Here is a 22,047-nt window from a genome sequence, read left to right on the forward strand (position 1 = left end):
TGCAAGGTGAAGTCTGGTTCATGGCTCCCATCTTACAAAGCTTTTTCAGCTGCTCTGACGATCTCCAAGTGGGATTACAAACTTAGGTGCTTCTTGTTAATAAGTAATGTAGAGAAATACAGAAAACAGCTACCTAGGGGACTCTTGGCCCTCCTATGGACCTTTCAGTAGTCCATACCTATCAGAAAAGCAATTATGTGCTTAATATTTTGGCTCCTGCTAAAGTTCCTTTGACTTCACACTTTTGATAGAACTTCAGCATTTGCCTGGGAATAAGCATCCCTGGCAGTATACATAAGCAAATTAATCTGAAACAAATGTTTCAGTGAACTGTAACCCCAAATCTCTAAGGATATATTCTCATCTAGAACATCTCTACACTCTGTGAAAGAGTGATCATTGCTAGTGCAGCAATGGAAGTGCTCTGTAAAAAGCTTCTACTAACACAATTTGAGCTTACTCTGAGCAACCTGGTCTAGCTGTAGGTCTTAAGGGTCTCTTCCAGTTCAAATGATTCTACAATTCTCTGGTTGTATGAATGGAAAGACATGATTATTAGAACTTGAATTCAAGAGCACACCAGTGCTTTGCTCACTCAATCCCTGTTCAATGTATTATTAAATACTTACATAGCTTCTTGAGCATGACTGTTCTCCTTCCCATGGCTCAGCTGAGCATTCTTTTCCTACAGGACTCCTTGCTTATAGCAGCTATAGGGTGAAGAGTGAGACATACATCTCTTCAGCTTCCCTGCAAGCTTATGGGAAATCTGACAGGACATCTATCAGCTGGCACTGCTCTTCAAAGTGGAAAAAGACAGTGTTTAGCCTTCCAATTATATAACTTTGCATAGTAAAACTGTTTAGACTTGGAGATTTTTCTGACGAGTGCCAAAAGCTTTACAGTGGCAGGCTTCATCAGAAGATCTAAATCGTGCTGCTTAAATGGAAGCCTGCTTTCCAATTTATGCACTAACTTTACCTGCATCTAGAATCAGAAAAAAACTGAATGTACTCTGCCTACAAAAAGGCTTTTTCAAAGCAGTAACGCTGCAGTGACTGGAAAGACAATTATACTCCTGCTGCATCTTGCAGGTACCAATTTTTCCCCCACAAAGACATGGAAATAAAGACATTACTCCAATTGCTTTAATAGTTCTTTGAAGGTGTTCCAAAAAGCTTATGCCTTCAGGGTCACCACGGCTACTCACTGTGTTGACTTCAGCTACTGAAGTGATTTTTCAAGAGGCACAACAATTGCTAGACATGAAAAAGACATAATTAACAGATTCCTAACAGACCTGTTATGACACTAACATATCTTCAAGAAAAAGACTACATTGTTTTATCTTTGAAGGACTCTTCAGGGCAGCACAAACCTTTACCCATTGCTTTGCAAATCCCATTCTGTTGGCAGCATAGTGAGAAAACCACACTCATTTTCTTTCTCGCCCACTTATAACCTGACTTGCACAGAAGGGGAAAATTGACTCACAACTTTACAGCTACTTCCAATCATCTCCCTGATGTCCATCTGCTAAATCTCTGCTGCAAAACCCATCAGCAGTCAAGATTTGTGAGCTAAGAAACATTTCTGGAATGTTTTGTGCCTTGCAGGAATGCCAATGCACTGAGAAATTACAAAAGTATCAGAAAATGAAATGCATTTCAGTAAGGTTTTCTCTTCTGTCCCATTTTAGTGTTTTTGAAAAAGGGTTGACAGTGGTATTTTTAGGAAAGGGAGTGGGTTCTTGCATGTCCAACAAAAAGCATCAACTGCAAAATGCCAGCATTACAGCCAAGTTCCTGACACACTCAAATACAACTTAGGACAATGGGGGAGATTCGTACCATATTACCATAACAAAAACAACACCTTGCATAGTACATTTTGAGCATTCACACAGCAAGCTTTAATCAGTTAGATCTCAAAGTGAGTTAAAATAGGTTGGTGACTGCTTGGCAGACTTTTAAAAAGCAGGTCAGAGAGATGCAACTTTACCAAGGACATAAAAGAGCCCAGTCTCACAGTCAGAAATGAAATCCAAGTCCCCTGAATAATTACTGTTGGTTGGACTAGACAGTCTTAGCGGTCTTTCTAACCTTAATGATTCTATGACTCTATCTTGTGCCCTTCCACCCAATAAATGCCTCTACTGCTAACCTGCATCGTCTCCAAAGCTCTATGAGCTCCAAAGCTCATGACCTGAAAAAACAAATTCCTGAACTTTGACCATCTGTAGGTACCAGTACAGTGGTGTCAATATGGTGGGCCATCAAAGATGACGAGCCAAAATGAACTGGTTGGCAAAGTAAAAGGAGAACCCGTGCTTCACCAATTACCCTCATGAGATCTAATACACATGCATGGCCAGGAAGAATCACATATTTAAGTTTTCTCTTAAATCCTTCCCATATGGAGCATCACAAAGACAACTCCAGCTCAAGGATAATCCATCCCTGCTGGGATACCAGGTATTTCAGACTGGTGAGCCACTTCTAACTCTGCACACCCAACTCTGTCTTTGATAATATTTGAAGGACTCTAATTTCCTTGCATGACCCCACTTCCTCTCCCACTGTTACTGTCACATGTGGGTGGTGCAGAGAGAGGGAATGGTTTCTCAAGGGTCTCCAAGTTTGTCTAGCACTGGCTCATTGATATCAATGGCCAATCCTCATTATTTTTATTGGTAGCAGAATCAGGCCATTACAGATAAATCCCAGCCTAGATACTTTTTGATGATTGTCTGCACTTGCCATGACCCAGGACAGAATGCATCAATAAATGAAATTTCTATTGTGTTTCAGAATTCAGACACGGAGATGGCAGCTGTAATAAAATCTTACCACAAATGCTGATGCTACCTAATAAAAAGGCCTGAGAATGGAGAGTTAAACTCAAGACAATCATTGGCTACACTAGGAGTTTCATCTAGACTCCCAGGAGATAGCACTGACTAAAGCCAACGGGATGAAGTTCAATAAGATCAAATGCTGAGTCCTGTTCTTTGGTCACAACAACCCTGGGCAACACTACGGGCTTGAGCAGGTGGTAAAATCACTGTCCCTGGAGGTGCTCAAGAATTGTGTAGATGTGATGCACTGGGACACAGTTTATGGACAATATTGGTGGTAGGTGAATGGTTGGACTAGATAATCTTCGAGGTTCATTCCAATCTTAATGAATTTTATGATACTATGATTTTCCTGCTTGCATCCTCAAGATGTTTAATCCTGTGTCTGCCTGATATCACTTTTTCTGTCAAAAGCTTCATATCAGAACACTCCCAGCTAGGTTAAAAGCTGACCAGTTGGTCCATCAACCTTACTGCTATAGTAAGTGATGTATAAAGATGAGTTAACAGATCATTAGACAGAGTTTTTTGTCCAGGCTTCAAAAAGGTCTAAAATTTATTCTACATCCCTCTATGATCAAGAGCAGCCAAATATAAACTCAAAGGCTGCTTTTCTCCCTGTCTGGGAGCTCTGACATGTTTGTAGGGATGCCAACAAAAAATCAACAGAAATCAACATGGTCACAGGGCTCAGTTTTGCCTGAAACACCTTTTGGAATATACTGTATTTATCTAAATATTAAAATATGTAGATATCTGGTCTTACAATATTTAAACTCTACTTTCATTCATTTAAGGGGAAAAAGTGACATAGTACTGTGCTGAAAATCTAATTTGTCCTTACAGACCACAATACACTTAAGTATTCAGCAAGAGCCACAGCAGAAACAGATGCCAGCAGATGGCATTATCCTGCACAAAATCAATTAAGGACATTTACAATATGTCAAAAGTGCAATTACAAAAACAAAGAGTAGACCCGTACATCTGTTTGTTAATGAAGCCATAAATATCTGATGGTTAGCCAACAAACCACAAGAGAATCCCAGAGTTATTTCTATGGGGAAATCTTACATCCTTAAGTTCCCCATGGACATACTGAGATCTGCAAAAGTTTTGCATAGGGAAAAAATAAGGCCTGGTATTAAAATAGACTATCATATCACTTTGGTGTACTACACTTCTTTAGCTCTTAGGGAACTTGCACCACGTGTATATGCTGCTTTTGCTGCCAAACAAATAAAATATTCAGAAAGATTTACATTAAGTGTTAATAAGGGCTGGGAGCCAGGCTGCTTTAAGGACCCTGGAAAAATACGGCCTTAGTGCTGAGTGAAAAGCGTACTCACACTGTATATTGAAGCAATGCATCATTCATTTTTACCATGGCCCAGACGACAGTATCATTAGGCTGGAGGTGGATAAGTGACAAATGATCTGGTGAATGTCACTGTGAGCCATGCAGGACCTCATCCCAGCACTCCCAAAAGCAGATGACTGGATAAGAATTGATAAGATAAAAACCATAAAGCTTTGAGAATGATTTCCCTGGGACAAAAAACATTGCATATTTATATTTAATCTGCTTTGTAAATTGATTTTGTCGTGTTACCTTGTCAAACCATTGAACAAACTACATAATTGCTTAAGCAGCATTGATGGAGATGTGACAGATTATTCCAAGCATTGTGATTCTTTGTTCTCATATATCTCATTAAGAAATTATGATTCCATTTACAGCTCTTAAGTCAAATTCAGCAGCTGCTGACACATGGATCCGACCTGGCATCCACCAATTTTTTTTTTCTTAGATGCTGTTCCTGGTGAAGTATCTCTCACAAACCATCTCAGTGCAGAGGTTGATGACTTTTTAACAACGCAAGACAGGGAAAAAAAAAATCTATCTCCTTTCTCTGATGATTTATAGCTTCTATGGAATGAAAAGAAATAAAACTTCTTGTACTCTGCATTTGTCCCCTTCCTTCCTCTTTGCCTTCTTTTTGGAAGACTCTTTTTAACTCCCATCATTTCAGTAAATAAATTTGCATCACATCTGGGATGGAAGGAGATGCAAACTGCCCCATGGGACAGGCACAGCCCCTTTCTGCTCCAGCCTGGAACTGCAACCTGCTTCTCCCCAGTCCTGTAATTTTATATTACTTTTTGAAACCTGAGTGTAAGGAGCATAAAATGCTGCTTTCCAGCTTGCTGCTGAGTAATGTGGGCCTTTCTGGGCTCCCAGAGGAAAACCTCCAAGCTGTGCACATCAAAGGCAGAATTTTATAGTCACTTTGCACTGCTACAAATGATTTAAGAGCAAAACAGAAGAAAAACAGGCCTGGTGTGCTTTCTCTGTGCTAACCCCTGACTTCAAGGGGATCTACTTGAAGAGCTAAGCCAATGAACTTAGAAACCTCTAGAAAGACATTTTTCAAAGGCAAAGCTTGTTTCTAAATAATGTTTTTACTATCAGTCTCCCTCTCTTCTGTATTTTGCCTTTAGTGTTGAGGTACAAGAACTCTGAAACCACTGTTGTGACACTAGTGATATGGCTTAAATAATAGAGAAAAGGGAATCAATTACAGAAATTAATACACTGCCATCATAATTACAGAATCATGGAATGGCTTATGTTGGAGAGGACCTTAAAGCCCACCCAGCTTCAAGCCCTGACATGGGCTGGGTGCCCCCACCAGCTCAGGGTGCCCAGGGCCCCATCCCACCCAGCCTTGAGCACCTCCAGAGATGGGGCACACACAGCTTCTCTGGGCAGGTTGTGCTTCACTGCCCTCTGCATATAATGACATTAGTGTTTCTAACCAATGTGACTTTGCCAGCCCTAACCATGCTGTAGAGAGGGCAGTGGCACACAGTGAGTTCAACGCAGTCCAATGCACCAACCACACCATCCACAGAGCTGAATGACATCAAAGATACACACCTGCTAACACCAAGTACGTTTGTTGGTTCATCCAGGTCAAGTTTGCATTCAGAAAGCTCTAACTGACTCCAGCTGCTACACACACACACCACTCTCATTTCTCCATGTGAAGGATGTATTATCTAAACAAGCCCTCAGCTGTGCTGTCTTCCAGTTGTGCGTCCCAGCTGTGTACAGCTGTAGGACATGGCCATGGCACTAGGGAAGGACCATCACCTCCACTTCTTTCTTGGCTGTGCTCACACCCATGAGTTACTTGAACGCTGGGACTCCACACAGTTCTTGTTATAAGTTTGGGCAAAGTGAGCATTTTTCTCCCAGTATCTAAGAGGACCTACCAGAAGAGCCTCAGAAACGCCGTCAGAAGGACATAGGGCATCATAGAACCAAGACTGCCCACCTCTGAGAACTTTCCCTAATCCCAAACTAAACAAGGTCAACCACAGTATATTTGAGGAGCTGTGGAAGCACTTCCGAAGTCCTGTTGAAGAGAATGGCATGGAAAAAAGCCATTCTCCTCCCTCTACCACTGAAAGCGACCAGCTAGTGACCAACAGTAGAAATGCTGAGCCAACAGTGGGACCAAGGTCTGATAAGTAGATGGAAGGGCACAATATGGCATCACAGAGCATCTGTCAAGAAGTCCACAAATAAAGTCATTTAGAAACCAGCTAAAGTCAGTTTACATCCAAGCACAAACATATCCTCATCTCTACAGACATTCTCATACTTAATTTGCAGTTGGGCTCCATCGGATATAAGCAGGCATGAGTCTTCTCCTACCTTCACCTCATTATAACCCCAAGTAAAGCAAAAATAAAGACTGCAGAATAAATTAACTGTGTTCCATAATGCTCTTGAACAGTTTTCACCAAATGTCTCAGTTCATTTGCTACACATTTATTAATTAAGCCAAACAATATGATGTGCAGTAAGAAATTAGCACTGTATATCACTATATATCACTGCTATATAAATAGCATTTTAATACATATATGTATATCACTCACTCTATCTGTATGTATATAAAAGGCTCCAACACCTTCATCATAACAACAGCGTAGAGATGTAACAGCTGAAGATGTTGCTAATTTTAGTAGTCCTTTATTGAGAGTGACTGAGTGTCAATCACATAGTATGAGCTATCCTCTATGAAGAACCTGCAGTTATGAATTTTTGCAATGGTGTTATCTCATGAAGAAGCACATTTAGCTAGTTTTTCTATGGATGTCAATTAGGGTTAAAACTACTTCATTTTAGAAATTTCTTTATTGGCATTTATCCATAGCCAAACTCTCATGGTTACGCTTTCCCCTAAACTTCTCCCTTTTGACTTTTCCCCCAGTGCAGCTCCACTCACATGCAGAGTGATTCTTGATATTCTCTTTCAGCAGTGCCATAAGGGCATCAGTTTGCTTTCTTGGTACAAACCGTCTCAGCTGTCACTCAGGAAGCCAGGCATCAATTGATTTTCTTTCAAACAAATTACAAGATTTGTCACAAAAATCCGTCAATAGTCTTGCATATAAAGTTCTGAGAGATGTTTTTACAAGGTCTATCTCTTAAGAACATAGTATTTATGTCTGTGATATAAATCACACTTACATGGCTTCTGCCAGGAAAATTAGTAAGTTAAATTACTTCAGATACACCTTAATGCACCTAAGAGCAGCAGTCTCACTACAGCAGAATCATAGAATATCCCAAGTTGGAAGGGACCCATAATGATCAACAAGTCCAATTCCTAACAACCTGGATGCCCTGAACATACACACTTTTAAGAACCCTGGTGTTTGGGCTTTTTTCAACTCATTTCAGTTCTTTCTGCCAGCTCATTCTACATTTTCCCCCTTCTAACTATACAACATTCTGCTTCCGAAAAACATTACCCATAAGTTAAGTCTGTGACACAACAAATCTCCCTTGTTCTCATATTTGAAGCACTTCTCAGGAAGACTGGTGAGGTATGGGCATAGACTGTCCAGGGAGGTGGTGGAGTCACCAACCCTGGAGCTGTTCAAGAAACATGTAGACATGGGACTGGGGAATGTGGTTTAGTGTGTATGGTGAGGATGGGTTGATGGCTAGACTGGAAGATCTTAGTGGTTTTTCCACCTTAACGATTCTATAATTTATTCCTGAATGATTCCATGATTTATTCCTCTTTTGCCACAGTACCTGGGTAATTCAGCCAACAGGAGCAGGTCTATTATTTTATCCCATGTATGTTTTTACCGAAGCATCTTCCCATATCTCATCAAACAACTAAACTAACATGTTCCATGCTATTTGCTTCCCTATTTTCTCCCTGTAGGAAATTGTACATGTGCAGCAGCCTTATAGGAGATGCATTTGTGTGCTTGTTTTGTTTTTCTTTTTAAAATTTGAGAGGAATTTGTGTTGGTAGGGGAGCTTGTTGCTCTACAATATTCAGGTTGCTATGTAATTATGCTAGAAAAGGTGTATCAGAACATAGAGGCTTGGAATGAGAGGAGAAAGTGGTGGTTTTGTGATGATTGTCATCCCATGGAAAAGCTCAATGGTGTCAGATTTTCCACTCAAATATGTTATGTCTTTTGAATACCCTACAGCAGGAAATCCTTTTAAGGCAGAGGTGTGAGGCTCATGATGATCCCAGAGCTTTAAATAGTCTTTCAGATTAATCAGGCCCCAGCTACAAAATGTCCTCAAGTAAAAGATGCAGACTTTGAATTAGTTCAGGTATTCTTCAAAACAATAGGGTGGAAGCACAAAAAAGTTTAACATGTTCACAGTTCCTTCTGCCACTGACAGCACACACCAAGCACCCTGGTGTGCCTGAAACTCCCAGAATACTGCAGGTTTCCATGGCTGCATTTACTGTGTGGATTTACTTATGCTGAGAGGCAACAGAAGACAAGAGCGAGCAGTGGAAAGAGAACTCAAAACCAACTCCAAGTAGCAGTGAAAGATTATTTAGGGATGCTTCTGCAGGCTCCCTCAGTTAACAGATGAATTTGATCGCAAACTGTGCCTCTCCATGGTTTAGTGGGTGTGGTGGCGAAGGGTCAACAGTTGTACTATGTGATCATAGTCATCTTTTCCAACAGTAACAATTCTGAGACTTCCCAGAGGAGATTCCCATGTAGCTGTAAGTTTTCGTGCACACCTCTTTCCCCAGTCCATATTGTTTTAGGGTTTTCTATTTTGTTTGGCTTTTTCAGCAGTTTTTCATACTCAAGTTTCCCTCCTTTAAGCTCTTTCCCACCACAAAGGAATGGCAGGACCATAGAAATGAGTCTGGGTTTGGTGCCTGACCCCCTGCTGGGCTGAGGTGCATACAAATGACAAAAAATGATGGAAAAATTAATAGAATCATAGAACAATTAAGGTTGGAAAAGACCACTAAGAGTCCAACCATCAATTCACTCCTGACATGCTCAAGTGGCCCTTGGGAAATGCCGCTGTCAGGGACCAGCACACACACTGGAGCAATCCCATATTGCCTCCAAAACAGACAGGTCTTCTGCAGCTCTTCAAAATTCTGAGAAAACTTCAGTTCCTCCATGCATCTGTGAAACTAAACAGCAATAAAGTGTTCATGCTGCTACCAGCAGCACAGACACAGCACTGTGCATCTTCAGCGCCTACCACAAACTTTGGCTAGTGAAATCTAATTATTTGTGATGTCCATGGGTGATTCACAAGTAAATAAATACATTGTGAAGAAGCTCTGCTGATAGAAGGTGAAAGAAACAAGACAATCCACTGCAGAAGGTTGGAGTTAAGACTTACATTCGGCTCCACGTCTTACAGGTGATACACTGCCTCATCTAAAGCAGAATCATGTTAGCATTTAGTCTTATTTATTAAGATTTTAAGTTCTTCTGGATATGAGCTGTCATTTACTCTTGTTTGTAGTATTTCTAGCACAACTGAGTCTGATCTCTTTTGAAGCCAATAGAAGTCATAGCAATAAAATGTGTATATTTTTGAACCTTCATACTTTACTTGTTAGTGTCTAAACCTAAAATATACACTGACTTTTCAAACCTTCCAAATCAAACACAAGTGGCTCTACTCATTTATGTTGTATATATACCCCAAGAAACACCCATGTATGTGACCCTTCATGCAGCTGGAAGGAGACCGATGGCCACATTCCTCAAAAGCCTGTTCCATCAAGTTTTAAACATGTTCCTTAGCTAAAACACCAAAACCAAAGGACAGCTCCACAGCACTGAATGATACTGCGTGATCATCCTAAGTATGACACCTGTCATGACTGAGAAACTTTTAGAATCATGGAATCACAGACACATTTGAGTTGGAAGGGAACGTTGAAGGTCATCTAATCCAACTCCCCTGCAGCGAACTGGGACAGCTACAGCTAGATCAGGTGATCAGAGCCCCATCCAGCCTGAACTTGAGTGTCTCTAGAGGTGGGAGAACTTCCTTGGTTGGAAGCTCCAAGGAGGATCTGCAAATCTTCACACCTCCCAGCTGATAATAGGGAAGGGTAAACCTTGTTAATGTGATGTCCAAACTACCACACTGGCCCTTCCCAAAAGAAGCACAGAGGCTAAGGACATCTCTCAGACCCCTCATTTTCCACATCTCCTGACCTTGCTACACTCCCATCGTGTATGGGTGAGGTTTCTAGGGCTTATGTTCTGACATCTGAGCGTCCGAGGTAACTCCCAAACTTCTAGCACTGAGGCTTGAAAAACCTATCTTCAGATACTCAGACTAAATCTGGGAGAGCATTACATGCATAATCCATGGCAAGCAGATGGGGTGCAAATGCAACAGGTCTGGGGGAAAGGTGCCACTGTGCCTCAGCCTCTTGGTGCTTACAGTAAAGGCTCACCTTCATTTTCATCATTAAATGGACCTTCCTTTTGTCCTTCCTGGAAACCAAAATGAGACTGAAACTGTTCAGTTGAGCTCCAATTGGGAATGAATGACAGCACAAACAAAAATGAAAATAAACCCTCAATACAGCAGAGCTGTTTTCTCTCACTTCATCCTTTTTTATGACTTGAAAAAGGTAATTTAGGAACTATCCTCGTGGTTCTGTAGTCCACTAGTCCAAAGCTGCTGGTGTTTTTAAATACAGCATATGATATTACCCAGGAATAGGGAAGCAAAACCAGTGACCTACTGGATCTCCAGCCCTCTGTGCTCAGCTGCTCTGCACACAACAGAACTGAGAGCATCTAATTAACTTTCTTTTAGCAAAATCAGTGTTAAAAATAGATATATATAAATAAAACAACTTTTCAATTCAGCCAAAAAGCATTATTTAATTTAACCTCACACAATCTGTTTGGTGAGTAATTCTGGCACAAAACTCCCCACACTGCTTTCAACATGAAAACATCAGTGAACGGACATAAGAAGTTTATTAACAATCTGTTATTTATAGTTTTCTTTAAAAAAAAAAAAAAAAAAAGATTGACACAGCACTCAGTAAAATTATAGGAACCGCCAAGTCAGATAACACAACAGCACACCAGAGCTGAGGTCTGATAGAAAGGTTTCAGGGAACAGCATGATAGCTATAAGAGAAATATTCTGACTGCTGAGCTATTTGTCGTTCCAGAACAGCCCAATCACACACATATGTTTGCAAATTATTGTTATTGTTCTTAATTATTATTTACAGAAAACCACTGAAATGCAAGGTGCTTTGAATACCAACCAAAATGACAGATCGCTGCCCCAAGGAACTTCTCCTCCCTCCTCTCACTCATTACCTGTTTACTAACAGCACGTTTTTAGTTCCAACTTGTTTTCATGCTATCTAAAATGACTATAAAATTAGATCCTATTAAGTTATCATGAATATAAACAGTGACTCACCACTTAAGTGAATGCCATTACTGGCAATAAATTCAGAACCCTATTATAGATGCTTGCTATTGTCAGACAAACAAAACAATACGACTTTATTCAATATTAATTGCATCCTTTGATGCTTGAAAGGATTAAATAACTCCAGCCCCAATGTTTTGTACATAGTAAACAGAAACAATGTGCAAGGGGCAACAGAAATAATTGAGGTCAGACACAGAAGAAGTAAAAGAAAGAAACAAAAATGAAGGAAAAGTGGATAAGGAGATATTTCATCTCCTGCGTTAAAGCAGATGGAGGGTGAAGGAGGCAGACAGGCTCCTCCAGATGGTGGAGAAGAAGGCTCTCACACCCACTGTGTTGTGACTGTGTTGGGAAGAATAAACTCAGGATAACAGATTACTATGGGATTCCATAGGTCTGGATTCAACCCATGCACCCTGACAGGTCTCCAGTCCCTCCAAAAGTAATGCCTCCTATTTCATTATGTCAGTTAGTGACATCAGAGCTGGACGTTGGTGGTATGGCGGTAGAGGTTGAACCTTCTCAAAAATACTCCATTAGGTTTTGTTGCCATGTGACAGATGGCAGCAGAGGGACATTCTGATAGACTAGTGTTTGACATGGAAGTGCAGATGAAGCAAAGGTGTATCACTGAATTCCTCTGGGCAGAATAAGTGGGACCCACTGACATTCGCTGATGCTTGCTGAACATTTATGGAGTTCAGCAGGCAGTGGGTGGTGTGTTTCATCAGTGATAACTTGAATGAGAAGTCACATTCCAGACAGCCAAAGGCAGCTGTCACACCACAAAATAAAGAACATCTCAACCAGCTCACCCCTGAAAATCAGCTAATAGTGGTGGCTGCATTGAAAAGTAATGTTTTGTTGCTGAGAATTTGCTCAGTCAAACAGTGTTGTCGTGATCTTTGCATCTGTTGTAGTCTCCATAGAAATATATAGAGGCATTATTTTCAGAGCAATTGATATATTGGACATGGACTAAGCCAGGATCACATGGTGCTGAGCACTGTGCAAAAACCAACCAACCAAAAAAAAAATAAAACTCCAACACTCTATTCCAACCCTACCCAAACAGCACAGCAAACTGGTAGCCCCAAAACGACATGACTTCCTGAAAGCTGAGTAGTTCAGCACCTTGGAAATTGACAGTTATTCTACCCTGCTGCCCCAATAAGCGTCCACTAAACAAAACACATCTATGAAGCACCCTGGGAGAGCCTTCTGATCCATCTCCATCTGTCTTTAAATCAGTTGGCCATCTTTCTCCCATTTAAATTCCAACTGAATGCTCAAACCTGCTATTTTCTGTAATGTTTCAAGAGAGACCAACAATCTACATCATAAGATACTACAATTCACATTGCAAATAGTGGGGCTAGTAATTTTTATGTCTCCAGGAGCGCTGGATAGTAAAACTGTATCACATGATAGCAGTGAGGATTCCTTAGGTTAAAATAAATACACCAGCCTACAGGAGTCACCTGAGTATTTTTTTGCTTTCTCTACACTTTCTACAATCCAAAATATCCTAGTTGTCCCACAGCATTCAGTTAAACATTCAGACCTGGATTCCAGCTGTCTCTCCTCCTGGAGGCATGACCCATCTCTTAGCACTCGTTACCATGAAATCCGTGAGCTTTTGTTGGTAAGATTCCCAGATTAACAGATTTGAATGTCAGAAAGGACCATGAAACATCCTCCCCTGTATCCTTGGGCAAGAAGCTGAGAGCTCTCAGGTGAAAAAAGGATTTCTCCTAGCAACTCATCCTGGAGGAGATAAGAGTTGTTTGCCTTCATAATTTCATGGATCATAGAATCATTAAGGTTGGAAAAGATCACCTAGTCCAATCCTCAACTAACTGTGTCCCTCAGTGCCACATCTGCCCTTTTCTTGAACACCTCCAGGAACGGTGGCTCCACCAGCTCCCTGGGCAGCCTGAGCCAAAATCTCACCTCTTCTTCTAAGAAGTTTTTCAAAATACCCAACCCGAATCTCCCCTGGTGCAACTTGAGGCCATTCCCTCTTGTCTTATAGCTGTTACCTGGGAGAAGAGGCCGACTCCCACCTCACCACAACCTCCTTCGAGGCAGTTGTAGAGAGAGATAAGGTCTCCCCCAGGCCACTTCTTCTCCAGACTGAACAATTCCAGATCCTTCACCCAAACAATCCCAGTTCTCTGAGCCCCTTTGGGACTCTGTATTTTCTCCCCTTAAGAAATTTTTCACCATGAAACTAGGAGAATACTGAACTGAGAAAAAAATGAAGCAGTCTGACACAGTCACTGCTGCCACACTGGGGTGTCATAAGAAAAGAGGCAGAAATTGCCTGTAATGTCAGCACAGACACTGAAATCAGACAAACACTCTTCAATCTTCACAGGGGTATAGAGCCAGAGAAAGCACAAATAGCAAGATATTTAAATCCTAAGAATCTCCAAACTCAAAAGAGAAAACATTGGGTAACTTGCATGATGCCTGAAGTTAATGAGCTAACCAGTGACGATTTGTTGTATTGAATACACTGAGATTCATTACGATAATTGGTCTTAGACACTTAGCTGATGAGATGGGAAAATCCTAGAATCATAGAATAATAAGATGGGTTGTGTTGGACCTCACAGATCATCCAGTTACAAACCCCTCCATGGGTAGTGTTGCCAACTGCTAGATCAAGCACTAAGCTCTTTGAATAGAGACAACCAGACCTTGAGTTTAAATGATATTCTCAACATCTCCCTTCTACACAGCCACTCCAACACATGGAGAGCATCTACTACCAGGATTGCAGAGCTGAATGCCTGGCATGAGTTAGGGACAAAGAGCAGCATGTCACCTCCAGCAGACTTGTTCCCCATGAAGGTCTGAGCATGAAAAGCAGATGGGACCATGAGGCAGACCTGCTCACAGAACCCTACATATCACTGTGGGACTATGCAGGGGAAACACGATAAAGGATGTGAGAGGACAAGATTTAAGAAGATGGAGCACAATTGTTTGTGATAGTGTGAGTGTGAATGAAAGGAAATAGATGTGAGAGCAGAACTGAACGGCTGTGCTTCACATCAGGAACAAGCACCTATAGGTACATGCAAGAGTCATGGAGAGCACCAGGCGTTCAAGTGATGTGAGAATATGGAGTAAATCTGAGACACTGGGACCTGCGCAGTAGAAATTACGGTACAGCCTCTGAGAAAAAAAAAATGAAAAAAGAAACAGAACCACCTACAGTTTTCTCTGAAATATATTCTAGAAAAATACTGAAGACATCATCGCACTGTGCTGGTCTTCCCACCCAGCTATTACTACCTTGTGACTACACCCATGCAGCTCCCTATGTTATCACTACTAAGCTATAAGGACTTCGCTGTAGCATATTTACAGACAACGTCAGCATTTCCAACAGTTACTACGGCTGAGTCTTCCTAAGCAAGATAAGTTCATCACAACTCCAGTGTCGCTAAGGCCTGGTGACATACACTAGAATTGTGAAATCGGTCCGGTTAGACGGATGAAATGATCAGCTGGTGGATAACAATAATACTGGTTCTCAAAATGCCTTACATACAGTATCAGCTCAACACAGAAAGAAAACAGTATTTCAGTGATCACTCATCTTCTTATCAGATTCATGCTCTTGTGAAACCTGGCATCTCCCAAGGGCAGCAATCCCCCTCTCCAGGAGTGCCTGGGAATTGAGCTGAGCTACAGCAGGTGAATCTGTTGAAACTTAAGAAGAGAAGCAGCTAATCAGATCCCCTTCTTTCTTCAAATCTACTTGTCTTGATTGGAAATGGAATCTAATTTGTAACCACTGAGCACGTGACCCAGTGCTGTGATTTTATCTTTTATTTACTTTGCATTTTTCTCTCTGGCTACTTTCTCTGGTTCTGTAACTTTCCATTGCTCGGAAGTGACCCACAGCCACAAAATTCAAATACAAAACAAAATTTCAGAGGCTAAGAGGAATTTTCTGTACAGATTGCAGAATGGAACCATATTTTATCAGCATATTGTCCACATGGTTTTTTGTTACCTTTTCATTAGTAGCTTTGCCAAAGTAGTTCACTGGCACTCTGATGCCCAAGAGATGACAATCATAAATGCACATCTATGGTTTCTCAACCTTCCCGCCACACTCCCTTTATTTTTCTGCTTCTTTCCTCTTTTTGCTTCCATCTCTGCTTGTGCTGCCCCCTCCTCACTCTTTTCTCTGATGTCTGTCTTAATGGAATCATAGAATCATCAAGGTTAGACAAGACCACTGAGATCATCCAGGCCAACCATCAGTCCATCCCCACCATGTCCACTAACCAAGTCCCGCTATGCCCCCTCTGAGGTTACAAATCCTTTCCCTACATCTCCTACTCCCACTTCCACCAGGGAAGCTGAAGTGTTACCACCAAAAGACTCTTCCCTAGGGGAAAATAAAACAAAAACTGTACTTACAGGAGGCTGTGCTGGCTGTCTGTACACCAGAGCCAATGCATTGCTGGTAACATCTTCAGAAAAAGCCCTACTGCCATCAGCACTGAGCACAGCAAGCTGCCCAGACCTCAGACACTGAAGAAAATGATTTTTGGGGTGCAAAAGGCCACTTTTTCACATCCAGAGGTGATGTTCAATTTAGGATGCCTATTTCAGTATCAATATGGACAGACATGATTTACAGGGGCACGTAAATAATGAATGCCTGCCATAATGCTGCTCTGGAAGAAGGTTCTTTGAAGCACAAATGGTTTCTTGATTAAACAAGCTAAGATCTTTTTTTTTTTTTACTAATTCCAGCAGTCTTCTCTCTCCTCATGCTGAAGATCTAGGGAAAACCTTTCATTCAAAGGAAAGGTTCCATTCAGAGAGCAAATCATTATCGGAGCACACACACAGATTAAACGCTCACAAATCAATGCTCTCGACATAAAACACTTTTAAAGTTTCTCTTTCACTTTTTCCCCCGGCTTTGGAGGTTTTGTTCTCTTCTTACTGACACTAATTTCACCTCAGTGAGTCCTGACTGCTGCAGTGGTTCCAGGAAAAAGGGCTGCTTTGCTGCTCCAGGTGCTTCTTACACTCTGAGACAGGAGGAGGCAGCGATGCCCAACACAGCAATGACACCAATCTAATGCCCCTCATCTGAGCCTCCAGCTCCTTGCCCCAAGCCCCATCCATGCTACAGTAAAACCTATCAAATGATGGATCGACCGCAGCACGGCTGACACAGTTAAGCGTAGCTGTACAAAAGGGAGCAAAGCAGATTTTATCCCTGCTGCTGAACAGTGCTAGAGGAAAGCGTTTGGGTCCAGATGCTCTAAGGGTATTTAGATTTTCATTTAATTCCTCCCTTTTTTCCAACCAATAACTGTATGTGTCCTATCATTTGAGCTCCTGTGTGTCCACTGCTGTAGTCAGCGAGCAGAGCTTCACTGGTTTTGGTGGGAATTGAAGTCCTTTCATGATTTGCATGGGAATGGCCTAATTTTTTTAACAAGTTTCCCAGCCTGGTAAGTGACAGCAGCACTGGGAAGAACCACACGTGCTGCTCGGGGGAGCACAGAACCTCCAGCCACTTTCAGACCCTCAGCTGCTCTCTGCAGCTCAGGAAGCACAGCCAGAAGGAGGCCGATGTGTGGGCTGCAAAGTGCACATACACTCAGAATTAACATGCTCACGACGCAGAAAAGAACAGCTCTGTTTTCTTTATACAGGACCAGTTATTTGGATTCTCTGAAACTTTCTAGACTGGCTGCTCAAATTAAAGAGCAACAAATTAAAGAAATCCTATAGTGAGGGCCTTGCTGGCCCAGCTGTGATGCTGAAATGGTGTTAAATAATGAGAGGCACTGTGACTGCAGTTACTGTATCACATTTGCAACAGCCGTCCCAACAGGCACAACTACAAACTGGAATCACCTGTACCTCCCTCAGGACCTGCACCTGCTCCTATACCTGCAGTGGGATTTGGATCAAGTCCGCAGTATTAACTGCTTCTAGACTTCATTAGTGGCACAAATTAGTCCAGACTGATGGCTTTTTTACACCACAAGTGGGAAAGCAAAGTGGAGTTGTATAATGGAAAGTGTAGCAAACTGTCCTGTCACAGAATCATGGAATGGCTTGGAAAGGACCTCAAAGCCCACCCAGCCCCAACCCCTGATGTGGGCTGGGTGCCCCCACCAGCTCAGGCTGCCCAGGGCCCATCTCACCTGGCCTTGAGCACCTCCAAGGACAGGGCACCACAGCTTCCTCTGGGCGAATGAACGAATTCCCCATCACTAAGACCTTCCTCCTCAAAGCCCTTTTGCTCAAAAAGGGAACCACGCACCAAAGGTGACACATCTCTCACAGCACAAAATTCTACCAGAAAAACAAGAGCACCCCACAACACTCAGCCCTTGCACTGCACATCTTCAGAGCTCTGGACAGATGTTCGTGCTGTTGGCTAATGCAGCATTTTTCCAAGCACTGCTCTACGTGCTCATTGCAGCACAGCTGGGTGACCCACCTCCATACAAAGTGAGCAGCCTGATTCTCACCTGAAGATTGTTGGAGGAAATCGGTGAGCCCAGGAACCAGAAATACTCTGTTTGTAGAGAGCCCTCCCTTGGAAGCAGAAAGAAACTGAAATATTTCATCCAAAACTTCAGCTGCGCTTTGGAAGTGGCACACAGGGTACAGAGCACAGTTTGGACTCACTCAAAGTTGCCACGAAAGGTGGGGGGGGGCACAGAGACAAAGAGCACTCCCCACACAACAGAACTTTAATGGCTGATACAACACTCAGCAAGCTGAAACATAGCAAAAATAAAACTCCACTCAGCCCAAAAGCAGCATCCTGCACCCTGCTCCCTTCCACCATCTGCGCATGTTTATTCTGAGCCTTCGGAGAGAAAAAAAAAAAAAAAAAAAAGCGCTTTTCTAATCTTTCTGCCCCGCCACTATAAATAACAGGAATAAACCCCAACAACCATTCAGCGAAAACGCGTCCAATCCGCTCCGGTTATTTCTGCTCTGTCCGCGCACAGACGCAGCCATCGGCGCTGGGACGCAGCGTGCGAGTCACAGCGCATCTATTTACAGTTGCACTATCAAGAAAAAGCCTTTCCTCGCCTCTATGAATATTTCAAACCACGGGTTTCTTTCTTTTCTTTTTTTTTTTCCTTTTTCTTTCTTCTTTTTTTTTCCCCCCTTTCATTTTTTTCTTTTTCTCTCTTTGCTGTTTTTCTTTTTCCCTTCCTTGCCCCGCTGCCGTCCTTCCACGCCGCTTCCCGACGCACGGCTCTATTTCTCCCCTCGTCTCCATCCCTACCCGGGCTGAGATGCTCAGATCACGCACCCGCGTCGATCCCGCAGAGCACCCCGCGCAAATCCCCACCGCGCAGCGCCCATTCCCCCGCGCATCCCCGCCACCTACGTCCCCAGCGTCTCCTTGAACTCGAAGATCTTCTTGATGTCCTCCGCCTGCTTCTTCCAGGAGCTGCCGCCGTCCCCGTTCTCCCGGGCCATGGCCGCTCCGCGCAGCCCCGCGGATGCCGGCCGGCCCCGCGCCGCCGTGCGGCTTTTGCTTTCTCTTCTGCCCCGGCGGCAGCTGCTGCTCTGCTGCTGTTTCTTTTTCTTTTTCTTTTTTTTTTTTCTTCCTCCTCCTCCTTCTCCCCTTCCTCCTCCTCCTCCTCCTCCTCCTCACACTTCCTGCCCTCCGCCGCTTTTATTTCCTCCGCGCTCAGGCGCGCTCTGCGAGTGACACTTTTCCTGGGCTATTTCGTCCCAACTTTCTCTTCTCCCCCCCCCCTACTTGTCCCCTCCTCCGTGTCCGCAGCTCTCGTCCCCGTCCCCCCCCCCCTCGTTCCGCACCCTCGAGCGCAGCTCTCTCCGGGGTCACTTTGGTCCTCCCCGACAGAGCCAACCCGGGGGGGGAAAAATCCTTCTTTTTTTCTTTTTTTTTTCTTTCTTTTTTCCCTTTTTTTCTTTTTTTCTTTTTTCTTTTCTTCTCCTTCTTTTTATCTTTTTTTTTCCTTTTGTTTTCCTTCTTTTTTTTTTTTCTTTTTTTTTTCTTTTATAGGATCATCGATTCTCTCCCCCTCACCTTCTGCCCGCACGGATTCCCCCCTCCCCTGTCTCCCCCCGTGGGACGCTCGGAGCCCTCCGGGCGCGGTGCGGTGCGGCCCCGGCGGCAGCGGCTGTGCGCGGTTGTTATGGCAATGGGAGGAGGAGGACGACGAGGAGGAGGAGGAGGAGGAGGAGAAGAAGAAGGAGGAGGACGAGGAGGAGGAGGCAGCCCCTCCACCGCTCTGCTGCCTGGCGCTGCCCCTCCTGACTGAATGACTGAAGATAATTCGCATTGCACCAAAACCGCTCACGTCAAACGGGAGGGGAGGGAAAGCCGAGGGGAAAAAAAAAAATTAAAAGGGAAAGCAGGAAAAAAAATAAATAAATAAAGCCTCAGGCTGCCGCCGTGCAGAGCAGTCGGGCGCTGCGCGGTTGGCGGTGCCCAAAATGCCCCACAAAAGTGGGGGCGCAAAAGGGGCGCAGCGCACACAGTGCGTGGAGTGCGGGGCAGCGGTGCCGGGATGCGGGCGGGGATCCCCCGGCGTGACAGCGCACAAATCCCCGCTCAAGGGAAGCGGCGGAAGGATGCGCACATCGCACATCGCACATCGCAGGGCGGTGCTGGTGGTGGGTAAGGTGTCAAAAAGTGCGCTTCTTCCCCCAGCTCGGAGCTGAAGTTGAGGTCTTGCCGGGCAGGAGACATCTCAAAATCTGATCACGGAATGAGGCACGTGGAAATGAATTCTTGGAAATGAAAAACACGGGCTTACAAACAGATCTGAGTGTGCACAAAACTACTTAGAACACATCCTGAGATCCTTAAAATCCGACTTTGGAAGACGATTTTCATAGCTTATGAGGAGAACTGACAGGGTTTCCCTAGAGCTGTGCCCCTCCCCGTGCCAAGGGGACTTGTGTGGCTGTGGGAGGGTGTAAAAGTGGGGAAAGCATGGAGCAGGCCGGGGTGTCTGGGCAATGCTACCCTCTGCTGGGCAGAGCCACGCGTGTGCCAGCTCCTGTATTTCTTAGCACACCTCTTTAATTCCCATCACACGGGCAGCCCAAAACTTTTGGGATTCCCCACAATGGATGTCTGCATGTTGTGCTTTAGGCAGCCAAGCCTGTCCTTCTGCTTCCCCGCTTCTCACTACCCATAGGGATTCCCTGCCTTGTGTGCTCCTTCTTTTCCTGTGGTTGTCACCGGCAGTTCCCAAACTGGTCATAGAATCATAGAATTAAAGAATTGTTATGGTTGGAAAAGAGCAGTCACATCATCCAGGCCAACTGCCAACCCAAACCTGTAGCACTGCATGGGGTTTTTGTGACCAAAGTAGAGGGCCTGGCACTTGGTCCTGTTAAAGCTCATACAATTGACCTTAATATAGCCTGTCCAGATCATAGAATCATACAATCACAGAATTACTTGAGTTGAATGGGACCTTTCAAGACCATCCAGCCCAACTCCTCTGCAATGAGCAGGAACACCTACAGCTACATCAGGTTGCTCAGAGCCCCATCCAGCCTGACCTCGAGTGCCCCCAAGGGCAGATCCCTACAGAAATCCCCCAGTAGGGCCTTCCTGCCCTGAAGCTGATCAACGTTTCTTCCCAAACTGGTGTCATCTGCAAACTTGCTGAGGGTGCACTCAATCCCCTCATCTAAATCATCAGTAAGGACTAAATAGGGCCAGCCTCAGTACTGACCCCTGGTCCACGCCTGCAAATTGATATATTGGGAAATTATACACATCACCAACTGAAAAAGATGCAGCTCAATGCCAGAATGAGAGTTTCCCTTCAACCCACACCCACGTGGTGTTCCCTGTCTTTTTTGCAGGGAAATAAATCACCGCTTGTCAGAAGTGCCATGCGGTGATTCTGGTTGAGTTTCGCTTGAATGGCGCTGCTGACCGTAACCTCCTGTCTTCAGGAGATAACTGAGAGAAACTGAGGCCACAGAGGGCGAGTGCAATCATCTGCCCTGATCTGTAGGATGACAGAGGCCAAAGAGCTCCATCAGAACAGAAGACCGGTGCCATAACTTAGACTGGAGCTGCAATGGAGCCAAGCCATCCACCACTGCCACTTCTGAAGTCGCGCTGGTCCATTCAGCATCATGTTCAAGCCTCACCACACAGACAGCATTGCCTGCTTTGCCGTTACACCTTTCAGCAGACAAAAAGTTTACTTCAAATTACTCAAATTTCTGCCCACGCTTCAATTCTTGAGCACAAGGGGCATGTCAGCCTATAAATCCTTTCCCAATTTAGCCCGCACCTTTGACATCGTGTGAATGTGCTCTTTTTGTGCACGTGATAAAATAGCTCATATCTGAAATAACTGATGATGTA

The 22,047-nt window shown here is 43.7% G+C and overlaps 1 protein-coding gene across 1 annotated transcript in view; it reads right to left on the reverse strand.

The window, feature by feature from the left end:
* CAMK1D (calcium/calmodulin dependent protein kinase ID) overlaps positions 1-19,450 on the reverse strand; it is a 219,803-nt gene extending 200,353 nt beyond the window's left edge. Inside the window, exon 1 of the mRNA XM_065743758.1 lies at positions 19,066-19,450. Within this exon, the coding sequence (XP_065599830.1) occupies positions 19,066-19,157 (92 nt within the window). The 5' untranslated portion in view covers positions 19,158-19,450. The remainder of the gene's footprint in view (positions 1-19,065) is intronic.
* Between the last annotated feature and the right edge of the window lie 2,597 nt (positions 19,451-22,047).

This window comes from Cyrtonyx montezumae, unplaced genomic scaffold (assembly GCF_038088225.1).
Source record: "Cyrtonyx montezumae isolate F1298 unplaced genomic scaffold, pur_monq_1.0 scaffold_3, whole genome shotgun sequence".
Classification (NCBI taxonomy): domain Eukaryota; kingdom Metazoa; phylum Chordata; class Aves; order Galliformes; family Odontophoridae; genus Cyrtonyx; species Cyrtonyx montezumae.